The sequence below is a fragment of the Oncorhynchus keta genome, chromosome 36 (assembly GCF_023373465.1).
Source record: "Oncorhynchus keta strain PuntledgeMale-10-30-2019 chromosome 36, Oket_V2, whole genome shotgun sequence".
NCBI classification, from domain to species: domain Eukaryota; kingdom Metazoa; phylum Chordata; class Actinopteri; order Salmoniformes; family Salmonidae; genus Oncorhynchus; species Oncorhynchus keta.
Genome location: NC_068456.1, coordinates 15,742,908 through 15,768,997, shown reverse-complemented (window position 1 = coordinate 15,768,997; position 26,090 = coordinate 15,742,908). Strand labels below are relative to the sequence as shown.

Here is a 26,090-nt window from a genome sequence, read left to right as displayed (position 1 = left end):
GATCAAGTCTAACGCTAAAACATTTGGACCAAACGAGCTCGATTTACTTTCTAACACGGCCAGAGCCTTTATCTGAAAGTTCTTCTGTTTCGGAAAAAATAACTTTAGCAGCTGTGTGAAACAAGGTCTTTACGCAACAGAGCAGATTAAATAAGTCAAGCCGTGTCCTTTAAAAACAGATCAAATCAACTGCACTCCGTTACTGGAAACAAAATGTGTGTGGGGGGGGGGGTGCAGTAAATCCTACGCCTTTTGCTGCTCTGCCAAGTCATGCAGAAGAGATCAGTGTGTGTCTATGTCAGGTTTGGCTCTGTCATCAGTTACTGTACCTGCGGATGAGTGTCTTTAGTAGCCCTCTCCTTACCAGGGAAGCCATTCTTGAGAAACAAAAACACAAAAGGCAACAGCAGTTTGAACACACTGGTAGCCAATCCCCATACAAGTACATAAGTTACTATTGATCAGTTCCTCCCATATGTTTAGACAGAGCAAGACGAGGTGATTCTAGGCTGGTATCTCTCAGGCTAGCCTTTCCAGACCAGTGTGGTTGAAACATGCCTGCCGGGTGACATCATCGTGATTCCAGGGAGACTGTCACTAAAACCACCTCCTCAGCGAGTCCTGCTCTACTCGGCCTTCAGCTCCTCTGCTTCCACATGTTACACCTTCACCTCTTCAGCCGTCTCCTTTCTTCATCTTAGCTCTTCCCTTCGTCAAACGAGAGAGGTAGACTTCTTCAATATTGGACGAAATCCCTTTTCCATTTGTGACGTGTGGTTTTCATTTATATAAAAGGATTAAGTATGGATATTAAAGGAAGGATTCATTACACAACTTTATTATTCATTCAGTGAGTTTTAGCGCTGCAGATCGGAGCGGGATCTAGTGGTATAGAATGACTTTTGCTTAGTAGACACTTTCATTTGCTCATAAACAGCTGATACACAGCATTACACGTTATGGCATTCTCTCTGCAAATATATTAACCAGGGAACATTGTGATCACAGTGGCATACACACATTAAAAGGAAATGTACAACATTTTCAAATTCCTATTAATCATCTACAGCAACACACCCAACACCAACATAAGTGAAAGTGGCTGGTGTCTATGTTTGAAGTCAAAAGGAAACAGGTAGATAAGTGTTTCCGAATGACACCATACGGCGACACTTATGACAATCTGGTGGGCATCATGTGACTTTAACCAACTATGAGTAGTCAAAGCTTAGTAGCAGGTAGTCTAGTGGTTAGAGCGTTGGGCCGGTAACCGAAAGGTTGCTGGATCAAATCCCTGAGCCGACGAGGTACAAATCTGTTGTTCTGCCCCTGAATAAGGCAGATAACCCACTGTTCCTAGGCCGTCATCGTAAATGAGAATTTGTTCTTAACTGACTTGCCTAGTTAAATAAAAGGTTACTTTTTAAGTAGTAAGTTAAAAATCACATGATTACATTCCAGATGTCAAAAGTGTTTTGTGATGACATCATCCGGAAACAATTATATAAAAATAAAAAAATCATCATCTGGTGAGCATCTTTTTGATTAAAAAAAAATAGAAACCTGCCATTTTCACATAATATGTTGATGTTGGGGTGGTGCTGGAGATGAATATGAAGTAGAAGAATGTTGGATATGTCCCATTAAAATGATACAACTTGGATTAGTAAGCACAAAGTTACTTAAATGGAGAGATGCATCTCAACTCCCCACATTAAGTTAGTTTCAAAATGAAAGAAAAGGGTGTCAGAATCAATAAGACCACCAAATCACCAGGGATTGTCTATTCGTTTGACAGAGGTTCGGTTTTTCTATTAAAATACCTCTGATTGGGAAAATATTTTGCCGGCCACGTGTAACGTGAAATGATAATAAATCATAAATCATTCAGTAACAGTTTCAGTACCAGAGCAAATCCTCCACAACCTCAACCACTCGAGTTTCCATTTTAAAACACTCCTCACCCATAAATGTTGTTCTTGTCCACTTATAGCTACAGCACATCTCACATGTCCTGACAATTTCCTCACAAAATCTTTCAAAGATAGAACCCGAGTATTTTTTACATAGATTATGAAAGTGCCATGGAAACCACAGAAGTGAAAAACAACTCAGAGGAAGAGGGGTAGAGGGATATCAGGCAGTGATGTCAGAGCTCAGGCCTGAAACCATCTCCTCTGGAATTCCTGTTTGCCTGCCTGTGCTCTAGTCTCCACTCCTCTCCTGGAGTTGTTTTGCCAAGCTGGGCTGAAGAGAGGGAGTGTTGAGTGTAAACTGAGATAGCAAATCAACTCGGTGACATCGACTCCTTCAATCCTGATCTTTGGGAGCCACCATGTGTGCAGGACGTTGCTCCAGACAGGTACTAAAGTAACTGAATCAAGTGTTATAGTAGTGGGCTGGGGGGGAAATCTCCCCACTCTGTGAGTCCCAGGGACCAGGATTGAAGAACGCTAAATAGAGAGATAGAACAAGTGAACTGTGGAAGGAGAGATCAGAGGGTATTTCAGTCCTGTGAGACAGTGATTTGTTTGTCAGTGCAGAAAGGCAGTGAGAGACAGGGTTGAGGAGTCTTACTTTTTTGATAGGGGCCGGCTCTGAGGGCCAGGGCATCTGTGGCTTTCAGAGGTAAACAGAGATACAGTGTGTTTATACTCTCCAGCCCATAGGGGGCGCTCAGGTTATCACTTTTGATTGGGTATGAGTCACTATGTAAATATTTACATTTCTTTGACCAAGTCTTGAGATGTCAAAGTAAGTGTTCTGCGTGCGTGCGTGTGTGCGTGCGTGCGTGTGCGTGTGTGTGCGTGTGTGTGTGTGTGTGTGTGTGTGTGTGTGTGTGTGTGTGTGTGTGTGTGTGTGTGTGTGTGTGTGTGTGTGTGTGCGTGTGTGTGTGCGTGCGTGCGTGCGTGCGTGTGCGTGCGTGTGTGTGTGTGTGTGTGTACACTCACCGGCAGGTTCTCTTTCTGCTGCAGAGCGGCCTTCTTCTTCCAGAGGCGGTCTCTGAGCTCACTGACGCGTTTGTCCATAGAGGCCACCTCCAGGTTGCGCTTGTTCAGACTCTCTCTCTGATGCTGCAGCTTGGCGTTCTGCTCCTGGTTCAGCTTGTTACGCAGCTAGAGGGGACAAGGGATGACATGGCAGACAGCTGAGCTAGGATGGAGGACAGGGTAGAGGACATATGAGGCTTTGAACTAGTTGTTCTGACGGCTCAGTTGATTAGTTAGGTCACGGTGGTAGGAATATTTAAGGGTTTGAGTCCCACTCGAGCCACATGCTAAACGTTTGTGATTTGAAAATACACACATGGGTCAAATTGTACGCATATGTAAAATACTATCAAACAATTGAGCACCTGGGATTGACTTTTCCAGGTACAATGGAATTGTCAACAGTCCCAAAAGTGCAAACTCGAAGAAAACACACCTGCAGCTCCTTGTAAAGGTGGTCCAGCTCAGCCACAGAGCTCTGGTTGTCTTTGAAGCCGTCCATCTTGCCATTCTTGAGCATCTCCAGCTGTCTGTTGAGCTCCTCAACCTTGGACACAGCCACCACCAGCTCTCTCTGCTTCTGTTGGAACAGACCATTCATCTGCTCTATCTCCTCCACTACAGAGAGAGAGAGACAGAGAAAGATAAAGATACACAGGTTAGAACCAATCAATTAGTCAGTCATCCAACACAAATCCACCAATCAATTCACCACTCAATCAATAGACCGAACAACCAATTCCTTTCCCATTCATTGCAACACTGTGCTCACCCAGCTTGCCGTTGCTTAGGCGTTTCTGCTCCACGTGGCCCTTGAGGGCCCGGACCTTCTTGAGCCTGGTCTCCTGGTTCTCCACGTTCTCCCTGAGACGCCGCAGCTTCTCATGGTCCGATGCCTGCTGCTGCTGCCTCTCCTCCTGTTGCTGCTGCCTCTCCTCCTGCTGCTTCAGGTAGTGCAGGCGCTGCTCCTAACGAGGGAGAGAGGGGAGGGGTAGGGGAGAAAGAAGACAGATTGTTATGGAGCCCTGCTTGCTTCAGAAACCACCACTGCACAGAGTGAATAACTATAATTTCATAGACTGCATAATGGATCATTTTAACTGCTCATTTTAATAGGCCAATGGGGTACAACTACTGTACGTCAATTGTGATTTGTCTGCAATGTCTATGAAGTTTTTCTAGTTGAATGTGCTTTTGGCATGCTATCCTGTGAAGCATTCAGTCCATATCATTAGTTAGAACTGAACATTTGACAAACCGAATATCACTGCGGTAAGAAAGTCGAACAATGATCTACTCGTTGCGCCATAAACGTGACAGGAATCTCCTAAAATAGTGCCCTTATTAAGCTCCCTTACAGGTGAACTGTGGTGACGGGACGGCATGCTTATAAGGCTGCTCTCTCAGGGCTACACTCCGAAGCCTGTTGTGCTATCCTCTGGCTTCCCCTGACAAACACAGTTACGATGAGCAGAGACAGGCAAGCAGCACAGGTGGGCAGGCAGCACAGGCGGGCAGGCAGCGCGGAACCGACTGTGTTGATCCAAGCAAAGGCAGGACAGTAAAAAAAAAACTTCTCAGCCAGAGACTGTAAGGAAGAGAGAGAGTGCAGACAGGTCTCTCTTGAAACAAGAGCATTGATCTCCATGAAACTTGAGCCTTGATAAATAAGTGTAAGCAAAAAAATATACCAGCGGAAACAAACTATGGTTCATGATGCCTCAGCAGCTACAGACCCCTTGAGGGAAAGAAACCCATCAAATCAACCAAACTGTAATGTGTCAGCTTATTGCCCTCATCCAGCCAATACAGCTTCTGTATCTGAAAAAAGTCCTTTGTTTGAACCATGGTTATAGTGATTGATGACCAGAATCTCATGTTAATGAGATGAGGGAAAACACAACTCAAAGGCTTACTGCACTACAATAATGTCCTGTGATGACATGGCCCTTTCTGTGTAAAGATCATGGCTTCTCACTCTCTCCAACACCCAGGTTCTGTTATCTCATGTTGTAAATTCCTGGCAGAGACTATCTCCCCCTTTTCATGCTGTATGGAGAGAGAGTTCAACAGTAGAACAAAGGAACTCCCGCCAAATTCTACTATATTACAGAATTTGAGACTGCAAGAATATCCATCTTTTGGAGAAAGTGTAAATGGTCAGTGGAGAAGCCAGCTACGACCCGGTCCGTTTTGTTTCATGTTTGTGACCTCATGAAAGACAACACAGTCACATTACCCTAACTATGTTTATATAGGTGCCTCCGTTATGAGGTTTGCATCTAATTATTGTATAAAATGAATGAGTAAAGATTAAACTATTTGTGAAATTATGTAATGTGATGTTACACCTTTAATGTGAAAGAATTGTAATTCCCTTTAAAGTTTAAATAAGTAATTTACCTGTGATCCCTCTGGTCTTTCCCGTTCTTGCTCAGTCCACACCCATTTCCCTTTGTCCACCAAGCTGTCATATCGGCTTAGCCCACTAGGCAATCTTCCATATCATTTGTTAGTAACAGATCTGTTTGTTTGTTTATGCATTTCTGTGATTATTTAGTTAGTTACTAAATAAATGTTTAAGCCAATTGGTGTATGGATGATTTATAGTAAAGGCTGGGTTTGTGCAGATAACCAACAATTTACGACGTTTGGAATGAGAATTACGTAAATAATAATTCATTAATAAGAAGACTAATTGATAAGATATTAAAATATCTGAAGAGTTATATTAGGAAAATTGTAACTTTGTAATCTGAGGATTTTCCTTGGTGCCCCGACTTCCTAGTTAATTACATTTACATGGTTAGTTTAATCACGTAATAATAATTACAGATAATTAATTTGATAAAATAACAGCCTTCACTTTTAATGATGCCAAAGACATGACAGTTCTTACATGTGCCACAATTCATCTACACAACTATCTCTTATTTTCCACCTCATGTGTGTAATGCCGAGCGATTAGTGCTCTTTGAGGCCTGTTCATGTTCGGTTTGATTATTAAAAAATAATCACGGTTTTCTATTTTGGTTTTGGAGAAAAGTCTGGTGTTTTATTGCAAATATGCAGACGGAGTTGAAAAGAGAACACACACAGAAGGCTGTTGTATAAAACACCTGTTTCCGGATAACATCTTCAAACTAAGGGCAACCATGACATCCGTGGCAGAGAGGGAGAAGGGTCCATCAATGTATACTAGTAAGAGAGTCTAGCTATCTACATATTCAGATATCACACGTTTCCAATTCTGTCAGAAAGTCATTTTCATTTCAAGTTAAAGTGTACTGTTAGCTAGCTAACGTTATGTGTATAATCTCTGTAGTAATATTATTCGTATCTCAGAGCCATTTGCATTGCTAGTTATAGCTAGTTAACCTCTCTAGGGTACGTGGGACGCTAACGTCCCACCTGACCAACATCCAGTGAAAGTGCAGGGCGCCAAATTCAAACAGAAATACCATAATTAAAAATCCTCAAACATACATGTATAGACACCATTTTAAAAAACAAACTTTTTAATCCCACCAGTGTCCGATTTCAAAAAGGATATATAAAAAAAGCATACCATGAGATTATGTTAGGTCTGCACCTAGACACAAAAAACAGCAATTTTTCCAGCCAAAGAGAGGAGTCACAAAAAGCAGAAATAGAAATAAAATGTATCACTAACCTTTGATGATCTTCATCAGATGGCACTCATAGGACTTCATGTTACACAATACATGTATGTTTTGTTCAATAAAGTTCATATTTATATCCAAAAATCTCTGTTTACATTGGGGCGTTGTTATGTTTTGCCTCCAAAACATCCGGTGAAAGTGCATAGAGCTAAATTTACAGAAATACTCATCATAAATGTTGATGAAAATACAACTGCTATGCATGGAATTAAAGATATACTTCTCCTTAACCTCTTAAGACTAGGCCTCAATTACTGCCCCCTTTGGAGGAAGTGCGTGCCCATAGTAAACTGAAAATATTTTTTCCCAAAATTGCTAATATATGCATATAATAATTATTATTGAATAGAAAAAACACTCTAAAGTTTCTAAAAACCGTTTCAATTATGTCTGTATGTAAAGCAGAATTCTCCCAAACTCTCTTCTGTCAAGAGAAAAGTTGGGTCAACTTTGACGTCATCGCCCCCACCCTTCCCAGGCAGCTACCGATCTGGGAACAGTATGTATGTGTTCAGCGCGATGCCTGCTTTCAAATGGCGCGTTCATTGTGAGAATCCCGCGAGCCCTCGTCGTTTGGCGGGCGAAAATGTTAGTGTCACTCTCCAATACATGCACTCTATTGCGCAGACCAGGCAGACCGGGCAAGTAGATACACATTGGTCATTGCACACTGAACAAAAATATAAACATAAAATGTAAAGTATTTGTTCCCTGTTTAATGTGCTGAAACAAAAGATCTCAAAAATGTTCAATTTGCACAAAAAGAGCATTTCTCTAAACTTGTGGACAAATTTGTTAACATCCCTGTTAGAGAGCATTTCTGTTTTGCCAAGATCATCCATCCACCTGACAGGTGTGGCATATCAAGAAGCTGATAAAACATGATCATTACACAGGTGCACCTTGTACTGGGGGACAATAAAATGCCACTCTAAAATGTGCAGTTTTGTCACACAACACAGTGCCAGATGTCTCAGGTTCAGGGAACGTGCAACAGGAATGTCCACCAGAGCTGCTGCCAGAGAATTGAATGCTCATTTCTTTACTATAAGCCGCCTCCAACATCATTATAGATAATTTGGCAGAACGTCCAACAGGCCTCACAACCCCAGATCAATCACGTGTATGGGGTTGGTTTACAGATGTCAACGATGTGAACAGAGTGCCCTATTGTGGCGGTGGGGTTATGGTATGGGCAGGCATAAGTTAAGGACAACGAACACAATTGCATTTTATCAATAGCAATTTGAGCCCACAGAGATATTGTAACGAGATCCTGAGGCCCATTGTCGTGCCAGTCATACTCCGCCATCACCTCATGTTTTAGCATGATAATGCAAGGCCCCATGTCGCAAGGATATGTGCACAATTCCTGGAAGCTGAAAATGTCCCAGTTCTTCCATGGCCTGCAAAATCACCAGATATGTCACCCATTGAGCATGTTTCGGATACTCTGGATCAGCGTGTACGACAGCGTGTTCCAGTTCCCGCCAATATCCAGCAACTTCGCACAGCCATTGAAAAGGAGTGGGACAACATTCCACAGACCACAATCAACAACATGCAAAGGAGATGTGTCGCATTGCATGAGGCAAATGGTGGTCACACACCAGATACTGAATGGTTTTCTGATCCACGCCACTACCTATTTGCGGTATCTGTGACTAACAGATGCATCTGTATTCCCAGTCATGTGAAATCCACAGATTAGGGCCTAATACATTTATTTCAATCAACTGATTTCCTTATATAAACTGTAACTCAGTCAAATCTTTGACATTTTTGTTTAGTATAGTTAATTACCACGTTTTATGCACTAAACTATATAGATTATTGGCCCGTTGGAAACTACAACTCTCTACTACATCGCACAGTTCAGGCTGGATCTGATTTATTTCTAAAGAAACTGTGTGATGTTCGCATTGACCTCATGGAATAAAAACATACAAAACGGAATTCAAATAATTTAACCAACGTCAGTCAATTAGTTGTTTAAAAAACAAAAAATAACCAACATTTCGGTTAATTGCTCAGCACTACCTGTGCATTTCCTCTCTTGTGTATTACCTTCACCCTTAAGTGACCCGCTCAAGACCACTACATCAACAGGGTTCTCTTTCTATTCCATAAAATATTTTTTTCTCCCCGATAACTCACCTTCTGTGCTCCTTTGCCTCCCCTTTTCGTCATCGCTTTGCCCTCGCCTTTAATCTTCCCCTCTCTCATCCCTCCTCGTCTGTTTTCCATCCTCTCCATTTATTTCCATCACTTTACCTGCACTCTTTCATCTTCCTCTCACTCTTAGCAACTCCCTCTCGCTTTCATCCCACCCCCTCACCCCCTCTTTCCCTCACTTTCTTCCTTCCTCCATGTCTCATCTCCTCCTTTCCACTGCCCCCACCTCCATCTTTCTACCCCCCCTCCCTTGTTACCTTGGAGGCGAGGAGATGTTGCTGTGCGTCTATCTGCTGCTGCTGTCTGGCAGCCATCTCCTGCAGCTCAGCCAGAGTCATGTCCATCCGTGGGGCCGACACCTGAGCAGGGTACAACAAGGAGAGACGGTCAGCCACACACAGAAAAAGAGTTGGCAAAGTAAGACACATACATACATATTGTACATATACAAACATCTCTCACTCCAAGGCAAATGTTGTGTGTTTTGCATCTGTGTCAAGACAGGCCTGAAGACATGTAGGACAAGCACAGTCTCTGCATGTGGGTAAATAGCACACACTCGTGTTCAAATATGGGGACGTTTTTACATCATTGGTGACACAGGAGTAACTGAACTCGTTTTTCCCCTCTCTCCCTCTCCTCGGAAGCTTTAGATGTTACAGGTTTAAAAGTTTACTAATACAAAGAGCAGCAGAGGAAATGGTAAAACAAGTTTTTTTTAAAGAGCTAGATCAATGAGTCACAACAATTCAGAGGGAAAGTTAATGTTTGATTAATTGACTAATCCAATGACTCATAGGACAGGAAAAGTAGAGGGGGTTCAGCAATCAGCAGTGTAGCAACTATACTACACAGTTACTGAATGAGAAACTGGGTTTCAAAAGGCGAACAAGCGGACGTTTGTCTAAAGTCACTGGTTTCTGAACTCACCCCGTTCTCCATCCGTCTATCCCAGGTGCTCTTCACTCCGTTCCTCTTGGAGTCTGATCCTCGTGAGCCACCTGAAACATACATCCAAAACCTCAGCAAAAACAGTCAGAGAGAAGGTTAAAGCATAAAAAGTTGTCCTGAGTAACATTAAAAACCACCAAGCCTGTTAGGAAACTATGAGAAACTCATGCAAAGTGTTCATTGGAACTAAAGCTGATATGAGTGAAGCAAACGTCTCTCGCTCTCGCCCTTATATACACCACACACTGACACACCACATACAGTAGACACACACGTTCTGCAATAGGCTCCTTCGGCTGGAGGGGAGGAGTCACAAGCAGGTTACACAAACACAGACGGGCTAGCGTTAGCGACGAGCTAAGCCACTCAGCCAGCACAAAGACATCAGTGTCGCCCAGAGACTGGTCATAATCCCAGGATTTACTACAGTACCCTGGGTCTCTGAGGGGCTGATCATTGACTGTGTGTGTATTTGTGTCTGTGTGTTGAGGGTGTCTTAGGGAGCCAGTAGAACTGATTTCATCCCTCGAGCATCGGCCCGTGACCAAGCAACTGACATAATAGTTTTGGACAAAATCTGCTACAAATATTGGCTAGGCCTGGGGGACTACTCAGGGGCACAATAACATGCTAAGCTAACTCTGAATGAATAATTAGCCTATAAGGTAATGCTATGACAAATGAACTGAATAGCCTACTTAGCTAACTTAATAGTGATGGGGAGAACTGTTTTGCTAGTTACATATCGCAATATTTTTGGACAATATTATATTAATACATCGATTTGTAAAAACACCACATAACTAAACCCTTGAATGAGTAGGTATTATTTTATATAATCATGTAGTAACCAAAAAAGTGTTAAACAAAAATTATTCAAAGTAGCTACCCTTTGCCTCGATGCCAAGTGTGCAAAGCTGTCATCAAGGCAAAGGGTGGCTACTTTGAAGAATCTAAAATATATTTTTGTTTGTTTAACACATCTTTTGGTTACTACATGATTCCATGTGTTATTTCATAGTTTTGATGTCTTCACTATTATTCTACAATGTAGAAAGTAGTAAAAATAAAGAAAAACCCTTGAATGAGTAGGTGTGTGTGTATATATATATATATATATATATACACACACACACACACACACACAATTATTTGAATTCTGTTTTGTATGTTTTTCTTCCGTGAAGTCAATGCACACATCACACAGTTTCTCTCTCTCTCTATATATATATATATATATATAGAGGAGGAGACAGGTTACAGAAGGATTTTTAAGTCCTGAGACATTTGTGTAGCATTCAGAGGGTGAATGGGCAAGACAAAATATTTAAGCGCCTTTGAACGGGGTATGGTAGTAGGTGCCAGGTGCACTGGTTGAGTGTGTCAAGAACTGCAAAACTGCTGGGTTTTCCACGCTCAACAGTTTCCTGTGTGCATCAATAAATGGTCCACCACCAAAGGACATCCAGCCAACTTGACACAACTGTGGGAAGCATTGGGGTCAACACGGGCCAGCATCCCTGTGGATTGCCCCTTTGTAGTGTCCATGCCCTGATGAGTTGAGGCTGTTCTGAGGGCAAAAGGGGGTGCAGCTCAAAATTAGGAAGGTATTTCTAATGTTTTGTACACCCATTGTGTGTATGTATGTATGTATGTATGTATGTATGTATGTATGTATGTATGTATGTATGTATGTATGTATGTATGTATGTATGTATGTATGTATGTATGTATGTATGTATGTATGTATGTATGTATGTATGAATTAATGAGTGTGTGTGTGTGCGTGCGTGTCTTTGCAGCAGACACATAGTGAGCAATATGTTTGGAACATCAAATTGCAATATCGAATCGCAATACATAATAGCATTGTGAGAATCACAGTAAATATCGTATCGGCACCTAAGTTTTGTGATAATATCGTATTGTGAGGTCCCTGGCAATTCCTAGCACCATAACTTAATATAGTCTATATAGTTAGCTAGCAAAGCAAGCTTTATGAGAAAGAAGAAATGAGATAGACAGGACAGAAAAAGGCTAAGCCATCATTGGGAGAGAAAACACTGCTTAGCTAGCTAATTGTACCACAAGGCTAATTAACTCTGTGGGAAAGAACACAATGCTAAGCTAATCAATTTTAGTCCTTCACAAGGCAACCAACTACGAAGACATGGCCTCAGAACAAACAAGCTAACTGTACGGGAACACAAGTGCAGGCTAAAATGGGCAGAAAGGAAAACGACCATCTAATCCCAGACAAAAACTGTGAATGGTAGAGGGTTTAGGAATTATGCAACGAGGGACAGAGGATCCACACCGCCTCGTGGACAAAAACTCTAGTTTTTATGTCCCTGAAGAAAAACAAAGTAGTAACAACCTTATGGGGATGAGTTTCTCCTTCCTAACAACTTGTTACGTGTCTGAGATTGTCCTTACACTGTCTGATGTATGTACAGTTCATTTGAGAAAATCAGTCAATTGAAATCAATTCCAAATGTATCTGTGTGGTTGTGCTTGTGTTCTTCTGTACGCACTTTGCCAATGTCAGGTCATTGGGAACTCACCAGATTCTCTGCTGGGCGCTCGGTCATGGCGCAGGTAGAAGCGCACCTCTGCCCTGTGCTGCCCCCAATGCTGGAGCACGTCCAGCATTCTCTCCCCGACTCCTACAGGTCGCTCTGATGTGTGTGTGTGTGTGGGGGGGGGTAGAATAGAGAACACACAGGTTTTGGATGTTAGAGAACAGAAGCAGTGCGCCCCCCAGGCTTCAGAAATATTGACATGGACACCCCCTGTAAAAATGTGTTTTGACCCACCTATCAGTATTCATGCATTTTACATACAAGGACGAAAGTGACAAGCGCAGCGAAAATGAAGGAAAACTCCAGGTGTGTGTCGTATGACGTGTTGTGTGGTTTGTTAATCCAGTCAGACCACACTGACTGACTGGACTAGGCTACAGTCTAAGGAGAGGCATTTAAATCAAGATTTCAGTTTTCACTTCATCTCTCTGAGAGGTGCTGCCCCAGGGAAGGACAATGACCTGTTGTTGATGTTTTCAGCTGACCCCGTTACACAACCACTCCAACCGCTACACATCTTGCGTCTTCTCTTCATTACACAGAAGTACTAAAACACATGGTTGATTAGTGCACCATTGTATTTAAAACGTTCCAACCACGTTGCTCATGCCTTGGTGGTTGAAGATATCCCTCTAGTGGTGTGGGAGCTGTGCTTTGGCAAAGTGGGCGGGGTTATATCCTTCCTGTTTGGCCCTGTCCGGGGGTGTCCTCGGATGGGGCCACAGTGTCTCCTGACCCCTCCTGTCTCAGCCTCCAGTATTTATGCTGCAGTAGTTTATGTGTCGGGGGCTAGGGTCAGTTTGTTATATCTGGAGTACTTCTCCTGTCCTATGTGTGTGCGTTCTCTAATTCTCTCCTTCTCTCTTTCTTTCTCTCTCTCGGAGGACCTGAGCCCTAGGACCGTGCCCCAGGACTACCTGACATGATGACTCCTTGCTGTCCCCTTGCTGTTCCTGGGTTTTTGGCCTTTCTAGGGAGTTTTTCCTAGCCGTGCTTCTACACCTGCATTGCTTGCTGTTTGGGGTTTTATATTGTTTGGGGTTTCTGTACAGCACTTTGAGATATCAGCTGATGTAAGAAGGGCTATTATAAATACATTTGATTTGATTCTCTTATAACAAAAAAGTTTGAAATAATCAGGACAGTATTAACGCACGGCCTGGTTTTTCTTGTTGGAATTATCTAAACCTAAAGAATAAAACAGCTTTGTAAAAAGAGGTGCAAAATTCATCTGATTTCACTTGAGCACTTATAAAATCTTCCCCTCAAGGACACAGAGGTACTCTAGCCTGAACACAGGCACCCAGTCTCGTCTCTCATGGCAACCACACACAACCATGGAAACGGTCCACTTCTAACCACAGGTACTTGAGTTCTAAGAATTCTTGGAGAGCAGCTGTGGGGATTGTGCAAGGCTGAAGTCGTATTTCTCCACTTGAGAGAGACTTGTGAGAGATGTGTTATCTGTGTGGTGGGCTACAAAAATAATACACCCAGCTTGTCAGCGTCAGAGAAAACACAGACAAAGATCTGGCCAGTTGGCACACAGCCAGCCTTTATTCTGTGTCCCTTCCAAAATAGTATGTTCTCTCAAAACTCTCCCTATGTTCTATATCATCTTGGGGTTTGTTTAGAAGACAAGATGTGTTTTTCCCAAGTAACCAGTAGATCATAGACATTGGTACTAGTCCAGGTGCCTAAATAACAGGCATAGGGGTGGTAATTGTCAGGCATATACGCGCATGAAGGGGGAGAAGGCTCACCAGATCCACGCCACATCTCAGCCAGGTGGCATTCAGTCTCTCCGGGCTCCTTACATAGCTCCACCACGTCCCGGCACAGCGTCTCTGGGGTAACGGGCACCTCTGTAAAATGCTGGTCATTGTTACTGAGGTACACTGTCAGGAACATCTGAGGGACAGAGAAGAGACAAACCATGGGGTATTAGAATGAGGACATCCTTCAACATTTGAAAATCGCACCCTATTGTAATGTCTACTGTTCACATAAACAACTTCACAAATGTTATGATCAGAGTTGATGAAGGCTAGAGATGCCCACTGAGGCATAAGACACATGGCAAACATAGTTATCCTAAAAACACAATCAATATTGTAAGACAGTGACAACTTCAAGACTATCAAACCTGCATATGCAACTCTCAGTGATGGTTATCCAAAAGCCCCGCACCTGCCTGCACGACACTGATAGCAACATGCTGCGGAGAACACGGACGGCATCACGGAATCCATACATTAACACGGAATTCAACACTATTCTCAAATGTATTGAACTTAGGAGGAAATTAACTAAATGTATTGATCTTAAGTAGGAAATTAACTCAAATGTTTTGATATTATTAGAAAATGCTTTCATTTGTCCAAGATGATCATATGACATGAATAAACTGCATCAATGATTTGCATTTCCCTTCACTTTCTGGAGGCATCAGCACAAGCCTGCATGTCTGTGTGTCTGTTTTTATCTACCACTTTGGGTAGTCGTCAGCGATGCTAATGTAATGATAACCGTCTTCTGGTAGATGGAAAGGCTTTGCCAAAAACCTTCTCAATTAAATGTTAACTACAAGGTAGCCTGTGCCGACCTGGCAGAATTGTATCGGGATTATTTGCATTAATCCAGTAGCCATTTGGTTTGCAAACTCTGCAATCACATGAGCGCTACAGAAACGTAGCTAACCAAATAATAGTCTCTGGCTGGAGCACAGTTTAATTAAAGAGCAACTACACCAAAGACTCTACATTTCTTTGATTTTTCACAAACCTCAAAAGTGGTCTCCTGATGTGGTTTAAGCATCGTTGTGGACTTAGAACATCCATTTTTGTTGTTTTTCTATAAATAATAAATTGTGATTTTGAGATTGAAAATTTGAAACTAGAAAAAACAGAAACCTGGAAAAACAGACAAAAAATAAAACAGATAGTCTGTGCACTCGTTCCTCTGTATCCACATGGAAACCGGAGTAGAGTATCTCGCATTTTCCCCTGCTGATGGCCTGATGTTAACCAAGGCTGTCGGCACGATGACAGCCCTACTGCTAACAAGCAGAGCACTTTGAAGGGTAGAAATACTGTAGCTCTGGCTGAAGGGCTCCGGGCAGCCGAGCGGAAATGGAGGAAAACTCGCCTCCCTGCGGACCTGGCATCCTTTCACTCCCTCCTCTCTACATTTTCCTCCTCTGTCTCTGCTGCTAAAGCCACTTTCTACCACTCTAAATTCCAAGCATATGCCTCTAACCCTAGGAAGCTCTTTGCCACCTTCTCCTCCCTCCTGAATCCTCCTCCCCCCCCCCCCTCCTCCCTCTCTGCAGATGACTTCGTCAACCATTTTGAAAAGAAGGTCGACGACATCCGATCCTCGTTTGCTAAGTCAAACGACACCGCTGGTTCTGCTCACACTGCCCTACCCTGTGCTCTGACCTCTCTCTCTCCAGAAATCGGCCGGCCGCCCAACAACCTGCCCGCTTGACCCTATCCCCTCCTCTCTTCTCCAGACCATTTCCGGAGACCTTCTCCCTTACCTCACCTCGCTCATCAACTCATCCCTGACCGCTGGCTACGTCCCTTCCGTCTTCAAGAGAGCGAGAGTTGCACCCCCTTCTGAAAAAACCTACACTCGATCCCTCCGATGTCAACAACTACAGACCAGTATCCCTTCTTTCTTTTCTCTCCAAAACTCTTGAACGTGCCGTCCTTGGCCAGCTCTCCCGCTATCTCTCAGAATGACCTTCTTGATCCAAATCAGTCAGGTTTCAAGACTAGTCATTCAACTGAGACTGCTCTCTTCTCTGTATCACGGAGGCGCTCCGCACTGCTAAAGCTAACTCTCTCTCCTCTGCTCTCATCCTTCTAGACCTATCGGCTACCTTCGATACTGTGAACCATCAGAACCTCCTCTCCACCCTCTCCGAGTTGGGTATCTCCGGCGCGGCCCACGCTTGGATTGCGTCCTACCTGACAGGCCGCTCCTACCAGGTGGCGTGGCGAGAATCTGTCTCCTCACCACGCGCTCTCACCACTGGTGTCCCCCAGGGCTCTGTTCTAGGCCCTCTCCTATTCTCGCTATACACCAAGTCACTTGGCTCTGTCATAACCTCACATGGTCTCTCCTATCATTGCTATGCAGACGACACACAATGAATCTTCTCCTTTCCCCCTTCTGATGACCAGGTGGCGAATCGCATCTCTGCATGTCTGGCAGACATATCAGTGTGGATGACGGATCACCACCTCAAGCTGAACCTCGGCAAGACAGAGCTGCTCTTCCTCCCGGGGAAGGACTGCCCGTTCCATGATCTCGCCATCACGGTTGACAACTCCATTGTGTCCTCCTCCCAGAGCGCTAAGAACCTTGGCGTGATCCTGGACAACACCCTGTCGTTCTCAACTAACATCAAGGCGGTAGCCCGTTCCTGTAGGTTCATGCTCTACAACATCCGCAGAGTACGACCCTGCCTCACACAGGAAGCGGCGCAGGTCCTAATCCAGGCACTTGTCATCTCCCGTCTGGATTACTGCAACTCGCTGTTGGCTGGGCTCCCTGTCTGTGCCATTAAACCCCTACAACTCATCCAGAACGCCGCAGCCCGTCTGGTGTTCAACCTTCCCAAGTTCTCTCACGTCACCCCGCTCCTCTGCTCTCTCCACTGGCTTCCAGTTGAAGCTCGCATCCGCTACAAGACCACGGTGCTTGCCTACGGAGCTGTGAGGGGAACGGCACCTCAGTACCTCCAGGCTCTGATCAGGCCCTACACCCAATCAAGAGCACTGCGTTCATCCACCTCTGGCCTGCTCGCCTCCCTACCACTGAGGAAGTACAGTTCCCGCTCAGCCCAGTCAAAACTGTTCGCTGCTCTGGCCCCCCAATGGTGGAACAAACTCCCTCACGACGCCAGGACCGCGGAGTCAATCACCACCTGAAACCCCACCTCTTTAAGGAATACCTAGGATAGGATAAAGTAATCCTTCTCACCCCCCCTTAAAAGATTTAGATGCACTATTGTAAAGTGGCTGTTCCACTGGATGTCATAAGGTGAATGCACCAATTTGTAAGTCGCTCTGGATAAGAGCGTCTGCTAAATGACTTAAATGTAAATGTGTAATGGCTATCTATTCAGCCAAAATCATTTATCTGACAAATTTCACTGAATTTGAAAATTTGAAGTTGTTGCCGAGGCTGCCCCTGCATTGGCCTCAAGACGGTGAGATCTAACACTGAGAATGACTGCGAGATTGGACTCAAGTCTTTGATAGTTTACCAGAAAGCATGCCACTAAAAACCCATTGGATTAATCTAAAAACACACGCCACTGAATGAATAGAACCCAGCCTCAATCCCATTGTAATGTTTCAGTGAACTTGGTTCAATAAGCCCTTTACAGATGCTGACCCTCCACGCTGAAAACCCCCTGTTGTCATAAACAGATGCGCGTTTCAGAAGCTTTGGGCCACTCGTGGAATATGCGCTCTGCAGTAATCTGCACAGATATTGGCGTGACAGATTGAAATGAAACTGTTATCAAATAAACAACGCATTCCGAGGTCTCCTGTGGATAAACCTATGGTACAAGGTGAACTAAATACACTCAGTGTGTGTGTGTACGTCATCCCTCGTTGACCCAACCCGGCCCAAGGAACATCATTCTATCATTCCCGTCGACTTTAGTACTGTTATGTCAGCTAACTTAAATAGAATAACATCCTTTATAGATCCAGTTTGTTCTCCAGCTCATGCCCCTTGGTTAGACTATAAGAGTGATGTAGAAGCAGTATACTATTCCCTTTACCACAGTAAAGAATACGCAGCCCAGCCATGCCTTGGAGGGCTACATTAGGGACATTGGGTCATTCAGGTCACCCAGGCACAAAGGCTGAGGGCAGTGCAGCTAAAGCCCTCTCAGTGAAAACAAAGACAGGCTATAGTATAGGTTCAGCACAGTGGGCTCCACATCACTGCATCTCAATGGTCTAAAGTGGATTCCCCTCCTTGTCGCTTGGATGTGAGAGCACCAGAAAGGTTAGAGCGGATTCCAAAATGGCATCAACTACACTGCATTCACTTAACTTGTATTTTCAGAACACTGACATTGTCCGAACTAGGTAGCCAGTAGGGTCTGGATGATACCCGTGTTGTTAAATAAAGGTTCAATTTAAAAAATGTCATACATTTGGTTAGTTATACTTGTTAGTATTTTGACAAGGAAACAAAACACAAAGCTGATTTAACTTCTTCAGTTAAAACAGCCCTAATGTCGGGAACCAAATTATGTTGCCATCCAGAGTCACATGTATTTATTTTCCAAGCTATACTATACAACATTTTACATACAGCAGGTTTTTAAAAGAAAAGTTTTTGCCATGGAAAAATATTATTGTCACAGCCCTAGTAGCCATCCTTCAAAGAGTCCGTTCTAACCATAAAACTGTTCTCTTCTGGCCTTTTTTAAAATGCTCAGGACTAAGATATCAAAAGCAATCTCACAATACACACAGTTAATATCACCGCCAATAATGCAATCTAGGTGGTCCAGACCTAACCAGTAGTTTGGTTAAATACGGACGCAAATGGACACTTTATTGAATTATTAAATAATTAGCCATACATCATGCTTGGTAAGTAAGCAAAGCATGATTCACCCTGTGATTTGATTTATTTAACCTTAAACTAGGCAAGACAGTTAAGAACAAATTATTATTTTACAATGAAGGCCTACCACGGTCAAACCCTCCCCTAAACCGGAGAACACTGGGCCAAATTGTGCACCACCCTCTGGGACTCCCAATCACGGCTAGTTGTGATACAGCCCGGGATCGAACCATGGTTGTAGTGACGCCTCTAGCACTAAGATGCAGTGCCTTAGACCGCTGCACCACTCAGGAGTCCTATGATGATGGGGGGTTGTAATACAGTGCCTTGCGAAAGTATTCGGCCCCCTTGAACTTTGCGACCTTTTGCCACATTTCAGGCTTCAAACATAAAGATATAAAACTGTATTTTTTTGTGAAGAATCAACAACAAGTGGGACACAATCATGAAGTGGAACGAAATTCATTCGATATTTCAAGCTTTTTTAACAAATCAAAAACTGAAAAATTGGGCGTGCCAAATTATTCAGCCCCTTTACTTTCAGTGCAGCAAACTCTCTCCAGAAGTTCAGTGAGGATCTCTGAATTATCCAATGTTGATCTAAATGACTAATGATGATAAATACAATCCACCTGTGTGTAATCAAGTCTCCGTATAAATGCACCTGCACTGTGATAGTCTCAGAGGTCCGTTAAAAGTGCAGAGAGCATCATGAAGAACAAGGAACACACCAGGCAGGTCCGAGATACTGTTGTGAAGAAGTTTAAAGCCGGATTTGGATACAAAAAGATTTCCCAAGCTTTAAACATCCCAAGGAGCACTGTGCAAGCGATAATATTGAAATGGAAGGCGTATCAGACCACTGCAAATCTACCAAGACCTGGCCGTCCCTCTAAACTTTCAGCTCATACAAGGAGAAGACTGATCAGAGATGCAGCCAAGAGGCCCATGATCACTCTGGATGAACTGCAGAGATCTACAGCTGAGGTGGGAGACTCTGTCCATAGGACAACAATCAGTTGTATATTGCACAAATCTGGCCTTTATGGAAGAGTGGCAAGAAGAAAGCCATTTCTTAAAGATATCCATAGAAAGTGTTGTTTAAAGTTTGCCACAAGCCACCTGGGAGACACACCAAACATGTGGAAGAAGGTGCTCTGGTCAGAGGAAACCAAAATTGAACTTTTTGGCAACAATGCAAAACGTTATGTTTTGCGTAAAAGTAACACAGCTTATCACCCTGAACACACCATCCCCACTGTCAAACATGGTGGTGGCAGCATCATGGTTTGGGCCTGCTTTTCTTCAGCAGGGACAGGGAAGATGGTTAAAATTGATGGGAAGATGGATGGAGCCAAATACAGGACCATTCTGGAAGAAAACCTGATGGAGTCTGCAAAAGACCAGAGACTAGGACAGAGATTTGTCTTCCAACAATACAATGATCCAAAACATAAAGCAAAATCTACAATGGAATGGTTCAAAATAAACATATCCAGGTGTTAGAATGGCCAAGTCAAAGTCCAGACCTGAATCCAATCGAGAATCTGTGGAAAGAACTGAAAACTGCTGTTCACAAATGCTCTCCATCCAACCTCACTGAGCTCGAGCTGTTTTGCAAGGAGGAATGGGAAAAAATGTCAGTCTCTCGATGTGCAAAACTGATAGAGACATACCCCAAGCGACTTACAGCTGTAAATCGCAGCAAAAGGTGGCGCTACAAAGTATTAACTTAAGGGGGCTGAATAATTTTGCACGCCCAATTTTTCAGTTTTTGATTTGTTAAAAAAGTTTGATATATCCAATAAATGTCGTTCCACTTCATGATTGTGTCCCACTTGTTGTTGATTCTTCACAAAAAAATACAGTTTTATATCTTTGTTTGAAGCCTGAAATGTGGCAAAAGGTGGCAAAGTTCAAGGGGGCCGAATACTTTCGCAAGCCACTGTATGAAAGGGTCACAGTGGTTCACGCCACACCCTCTAAAAGGACCACCCCAGATGAAGGGAAAGGGTTTTAAGAACAACAGATCCATCATTCACAAACTTCCACCTCAGAAAGGGACATCCCACCTAATGAAGTTCCTAAATACAGAATTGTTATGGGTTCAAACACAAAATCTGGGTGAAATTCATATTTGTTGCCGTTATTATTCCAGTTCTCCGCATATTTGGTTTAAAAAATGGCAAATTAATGTTAAGACCCAGGAGGGTGCAACTTGACATGATGGTAAAAGCCCATGGGCCACATCCTCTCCTGCAATGCCATGTCAATTGGGCTCATTGTGGCGCTATAACAAACAATTGAAAATGCAAACTTTGAAAGGTCACACCCCTCACCCATTTTACCTAGTCATGAAATTTGGTTCATACAGTGGGGAGAACAAGTATTTGATAACCTGCAAAATTGGCAGTGTTTCCTACTTACAAAGCATGTAGAGGTCTGTAATTTTTATCATAGGTACACTTCAACTGTGAGAGACGGAATCTAAAACAAAAATCCAGAAAATCACATTGTATGATTTTTAAGTCATTAATTTGCATTTTATTGCATGACATAAGTATTTGATCACTTACCAACCAGTAAGAATTCCGTCTCTCACAGATCTGTTAGTTTTTCTTTAAGAAGTCCACCTGTTCTCCACTCATTACCTGTATTAACTGCACCTGTTTGAACTCGTTACCTGTATAAAAGACACCTGTCCACACACTCAATCAAACAGACTCCAACCTCTCCACAATGTTCAAGACCAGGGAGCTGTGTAAGGACATCAGGGATAAAATTGTAGACCTGCACAAGGCTGGGATGGGCTACAGGACAATAGGCAAGCAGCTTGGTGAGAAGGCAACATCTGTTGGCGCAATTATTAGAAAATGGAAGAAGTTCAAGATGACGGTTAATCACCCTCGGTCTGGGGCTCCATGCAAGATCTCACCTCGTGGGGCATCAATGATCATGAGGAAGGTGAGGAATCAGCCCAGAACTACACGGCAGAGCCTGGTCAATGACCTGAAGAGAGCTGGGACCACAGTCTCAAAGAAAACCATTAGTAACACACTACGCCGCCATGGATTAAAATCCTGCAGCGCACGCAAGGTCCCCCTGCTCAAGCCAGCGCATGTCCTGAGCCATCTGAAGTTTGTCAATGACCATCTGGATGATCCAGAGGAGGAATGGGAGAAGGTCATGTGGACTGATGAGACAGAAATAGAGCTTTTTGGTCTAAACTCCACTCGCCGTGTTTGGAGGAAGAATAAGGATGTGTACAACCCCAAGAACACCATCCCGACCGTGAAGCATGGAGGTGGAAACATCATTCTTTGGGGATGCTTTTCTGCAAAGGGGACAAGACGACTGCACCGTATTGAGGGGAGGATGGATGGGGCCATGTATCGTGAGATCTTGGCCAACAACCTCCTTCCCTCAGTAAGAGCATTGAAGATGGGTCGTGGCTGGGTCTTCCAGCATGACAACGACCCGAAACACACAGCCAGGGCAACTAAGTGGCTCCGTAAGAAGCATCTCAAGGTCCTGGAGTGGCCTAGCCAGTCTCCAGACCTGAACCCAATAGAAAATCTTTGGAGGGAGCTGAAAGTCCGTATTGCCCAGCGACAGCCCCGAAACCTGAAGGATCTGGAGAAGGTCTGTATGGAGGAGTGGGCCAAAATCCCTGCTGCAGTGTGTGCAAACCTGGTCAAGAACTACAGGAAATTTATGATCTCTCTAATTGCAAGGTTTCTGTGCAAAATATTAAGTTCTGCTTTTCAGATGTATCAAATACTTATGTCATGCAATAAAATGCCAATTAATTACTTTAAAATTATACAATGTGATTTGTGGATTTTTGTTTTAGATTCCGTCTCTCACAGTCGAAGTGTACCTATGATAAAAACTATAGACCTCTACATGATTTGTAAGTAGGAAAATCAGCAGTGTATCAAATACTTGTTCTCCCCACTGTATGTCCCTCTCCTCACAAGGAACAAATGTTTCAAGTTTCCATAAAGTCCGCCATGTAGAATTTTCCGGCATTTAGGATTTTGTGGGAAAAAAACCCACACCGCTACTCCTCTGGCACCAAATGACAACGCTGCACAAAACTTGATATTTAGTATCTATGGACACTATTTTCCAGGGTAGCGTCTCAAACATGTATGCTACTGACCAATAAACATTCATGTGGGTGTGGTAAATATAAATATATGCATAAATCATATTCTGATGCGGATTGGCTTTTTTTGGGCAGTTACAAAACAAGTTATTTTCTTCTCAGGAAGGCCAAGTCTGAATATTTTGTGTCTGTTACCACTGATGGTAACATACAAAACTGTTACCAGTTTTGGAAGGCTGTTAAGTCTACGTCTGGAAACAGTAATGTTAAGGAATTACCGTCATGTGTACTGAATGACTTTGTTGCTGTATCTGACAAAACTGAAATGCTGAATTTTTTCAATGAGCACTTTGTATCATCTGGTAGGCTGTTTGATTCAGTGTCCATGGTCTCTGTACAACCTTGTGTGGATTAACCAGCGAGAGCTGGTCAAACATTTAGCTTTTTGCCATTCTCAGTGCAGGAGGTACATAAAGCCCTGAAATCCTTAGATCAGAGAAAGCCTGCAGGTCCTGATCTTCTTGATCCCTGCTTTTTAAATCTGGCAGCTGATTACATAGCAGAACCCCTCTGTTCCATCTAACCAACCCTGGAATGTAATGAAATTCCAAAGATCTGGAAATCAGCATTTGTCCTACCACTTTTAAAAGGGGGAGATCCATCTCTTTCAAATAATTATAGGCCAATCTCAAAGCTGTCACCCCTGGTGAAAATACTCTAAACCCTTGTGAGTGAACAGCTAAAATAGTATATAAAAACAAAATATTTTATCAATGCACCAATCGGGCTTCAGGAAGAAGCACAGCGCAATTACAGCAGCCATGAAGGTTTTAATTGATATCACTGAAGCCTTTGACAAAACAGCACTGTGTCTCACTTTTTACAGATCTCTCTAAGGTGTTGATCATGCTACAGTTGATCATGCTACACTGAGGCAGAGATTGTCAAGTGGAGGTCTTTTGGAGCATGCAGTTGCATGGTTTGCTAACTATCTGGCTGATAGAACTCAGTGCACTCAATTTGATGGGCTCATGTCTGTTAAAATTATCTGTCTGTAATGGTGTGCCCCAGGGCTCTGTACTTGTCCCCTCTTATTCACTATTTATATAAATAATTTAGACAAAAATGTCCAAAATGCACAACTTCACTTTTATGCTGATGATATTGTTCATTGTTGTGCCTAGTCTCTTACAAAAGCTTACCAGAACTTGCAAACTGCTTTTCATACTGTTCAACATACCTTGTGTCAATTGAAGCGTATCCTCAATACTGACAAAACTAAACTAATGGTGTTTCTAAAGTAAGAAATAGACCTCTGAACTTTTCACCTATTACTACCTGTCAGGGCAATGACATTGACTGTAACCTCATATAAATATCGTGGCATTTTAGTTAATGACGACCTCTTTTAAATTGCATATTCAACAACTTACAAAAAAATTAAGCTGAAGTTGGGATTTTATTTGAGGAATAAGGCCAGTTTTTCTTTTGAAGCCAGGAGTCGGCTAGTATCAGCTACATTTATGCCTTTACTAGACTATGGGGATATTGGATATAGGAATGCTTCCGCTCAGTGTTTGAGATCAATTCATACCCTTTACCATGGCGCATTGAGATTTATTTGAAACTGCATAACCCTTACGCACCACTGCACATTGTAAACCAGGGTTGGCTGTCCTTCTCTAGTCACTCGCAGGCTCAGTCACTAGTATACTTTTATTTACAAAGTCATTTTGGGTTTACTTCCATTTTATTAGGACATATGTATTGTTCAGAAATGTGGTGGGTACTCTCTTCGTTCACAGGACTTTATCCTACTAACTGTTCCAAATGTCCGAACTGAATTTGGTAAAAGGGCTTTTATGTACTCTGCGCCATCGTCTTGGAACGCCTTACAAAATACTTTTAAACTGGAAGGACTTGTCCTGATTGGTGTTTTTAAATCACTGATGAATGTTCTTGAGACTGATTCCCTGACCTGTCAATGTTTTTAATTTGCCGTTTTATGATTTTGTTATACTCTTGTGAATTCTATGGTTTTTAGTAGATTAATTATAGCTATTAATGTTGTCTGTCTGTAATTGTGTAATGACTGTGTAATGAAAAAGATTTCAAATCTCAAATGAGCCCTTCCTGGTTAAATTAAATATTCACATTGTAAAATAAAACACTCAACATTTCCAAGCACATTCAGATTGACCACACAGTGGCACTTCAATGGATACATGTTAATATCTGTTGATCTGTTTGACTCAGAGTGAATGAATTTGACAGATGCACACATGCTCTAGTTAACATGTAGAGTTTGTCAGTTTGGCTGCATAGCGGCACTGTTGGACATGAAAAAAACTGTCATACAAAATGAGTGTATTGCGTTCAAAGACGTTCATCCATAGATGCAACATGCCAAAGTTGGTGCTGATTGGTCGAGCGGTTCTGGAGAAGATGTTTATTGGTTGCGCTATGGAGCCAAAGCTTGAAACCTGCCATGGCTGCTGGCAGCAATATTTTTGTTTTGGTTTTTATTTGTCCCGGTCCCAGATCTGTGCCTAAAGCTGAACCCAGAACTGTGCCTAATAGAGAAACTTCAACCCCCGAGCCAGAACTCCACTCCTTTATATACCACTGGACTAGTGTGTGTGGCTCATTCAACTGATCTAGCAGAGTATAAGCTTTATCTTTGCAGGAGAGGTTGGTCAGATCTGGTCAGCAAGGTTTCAAATAACAGTGACCCAGATACTTAAGCTTTTATGGATGGTGGCTGCTTTGTTGTAGTGGGGCAACAAATCATGTAAGACAAGCATATAGTTCTCAGACGCTTCAATATGGAGCTTTAATGCATTAGATTAGCCTCTTTTTTCCATGAGGGCAAATATGCTTTAAATCCCAGCAGGACAAGAAAAGTCACTCAGAAATAGGCGCAGCAGCTGACATCACGCTCTCCAAAGGAAAGTAGGACATCCAGGGGACCCTGTTAATGTTAGGAGAGAGA

At 43.0% G+C, this 26,090-nt stretch overlaps 1 protein-coding gene across 5 annotated transcripts in view; it reads right to left on the bottom strand.

Annotated features, from left to right (window-relative positions):
* tp53bp2a (tumor protein p53 binding protein, 2a) overlaps positions 1 to 26,090 on the bottom strand; it is a 56,067-nt gene that overhangs the window by 17,954 nt on the left and 12,023 nt on the right. For 2 of the 5 annotated variants that reach the window (XM_035754317.2, XM_035754320.2), the window contains exons 2-10: positions 14,145 to 14,292; positions 12,364 to 12,477; positions 9,779 to 9,849; positions 9,106 to 9,207; positions 3,763 to 3,958; positions 3,427 to 3,608; positions 2,952 to 3,116; positions 2,578 to 2,619; positions 330 to 377 (exon numbers count right to left, since the gene is read on the bottom strand). In XM_035754317.2, the coding sequence (XP_035610210.1) occupies positions 330 to 377; positions 2,578 to 2,619; positions 2,952 to 3,116; positions 3,427 to 3,608; positions 3,763 to 3,958; positions 9,106 to 9,207; positions 9,779 to 9,849; positions 12,364 to 12,477; positions 14,145 to 14,292 (1,068 nt within the window). The remainder of the gene's footprint in view (positions 1 to 329; positions 378 to 2,577; positions 2,620 to 2,951; positions 3,117 to 3,426; positions 3,609 to 3,762; positions 3,959 to 9,105; positions 9,208 to 9,778; positions 9,850 to 12,363; positions 12,478 to 14,144; positions 14,293 to 26,090) is intronic. The other 3 variants (XM_035754318.2, XM_035754321.2, XM_035754323.2) reach the window with 3 other exon arrangements.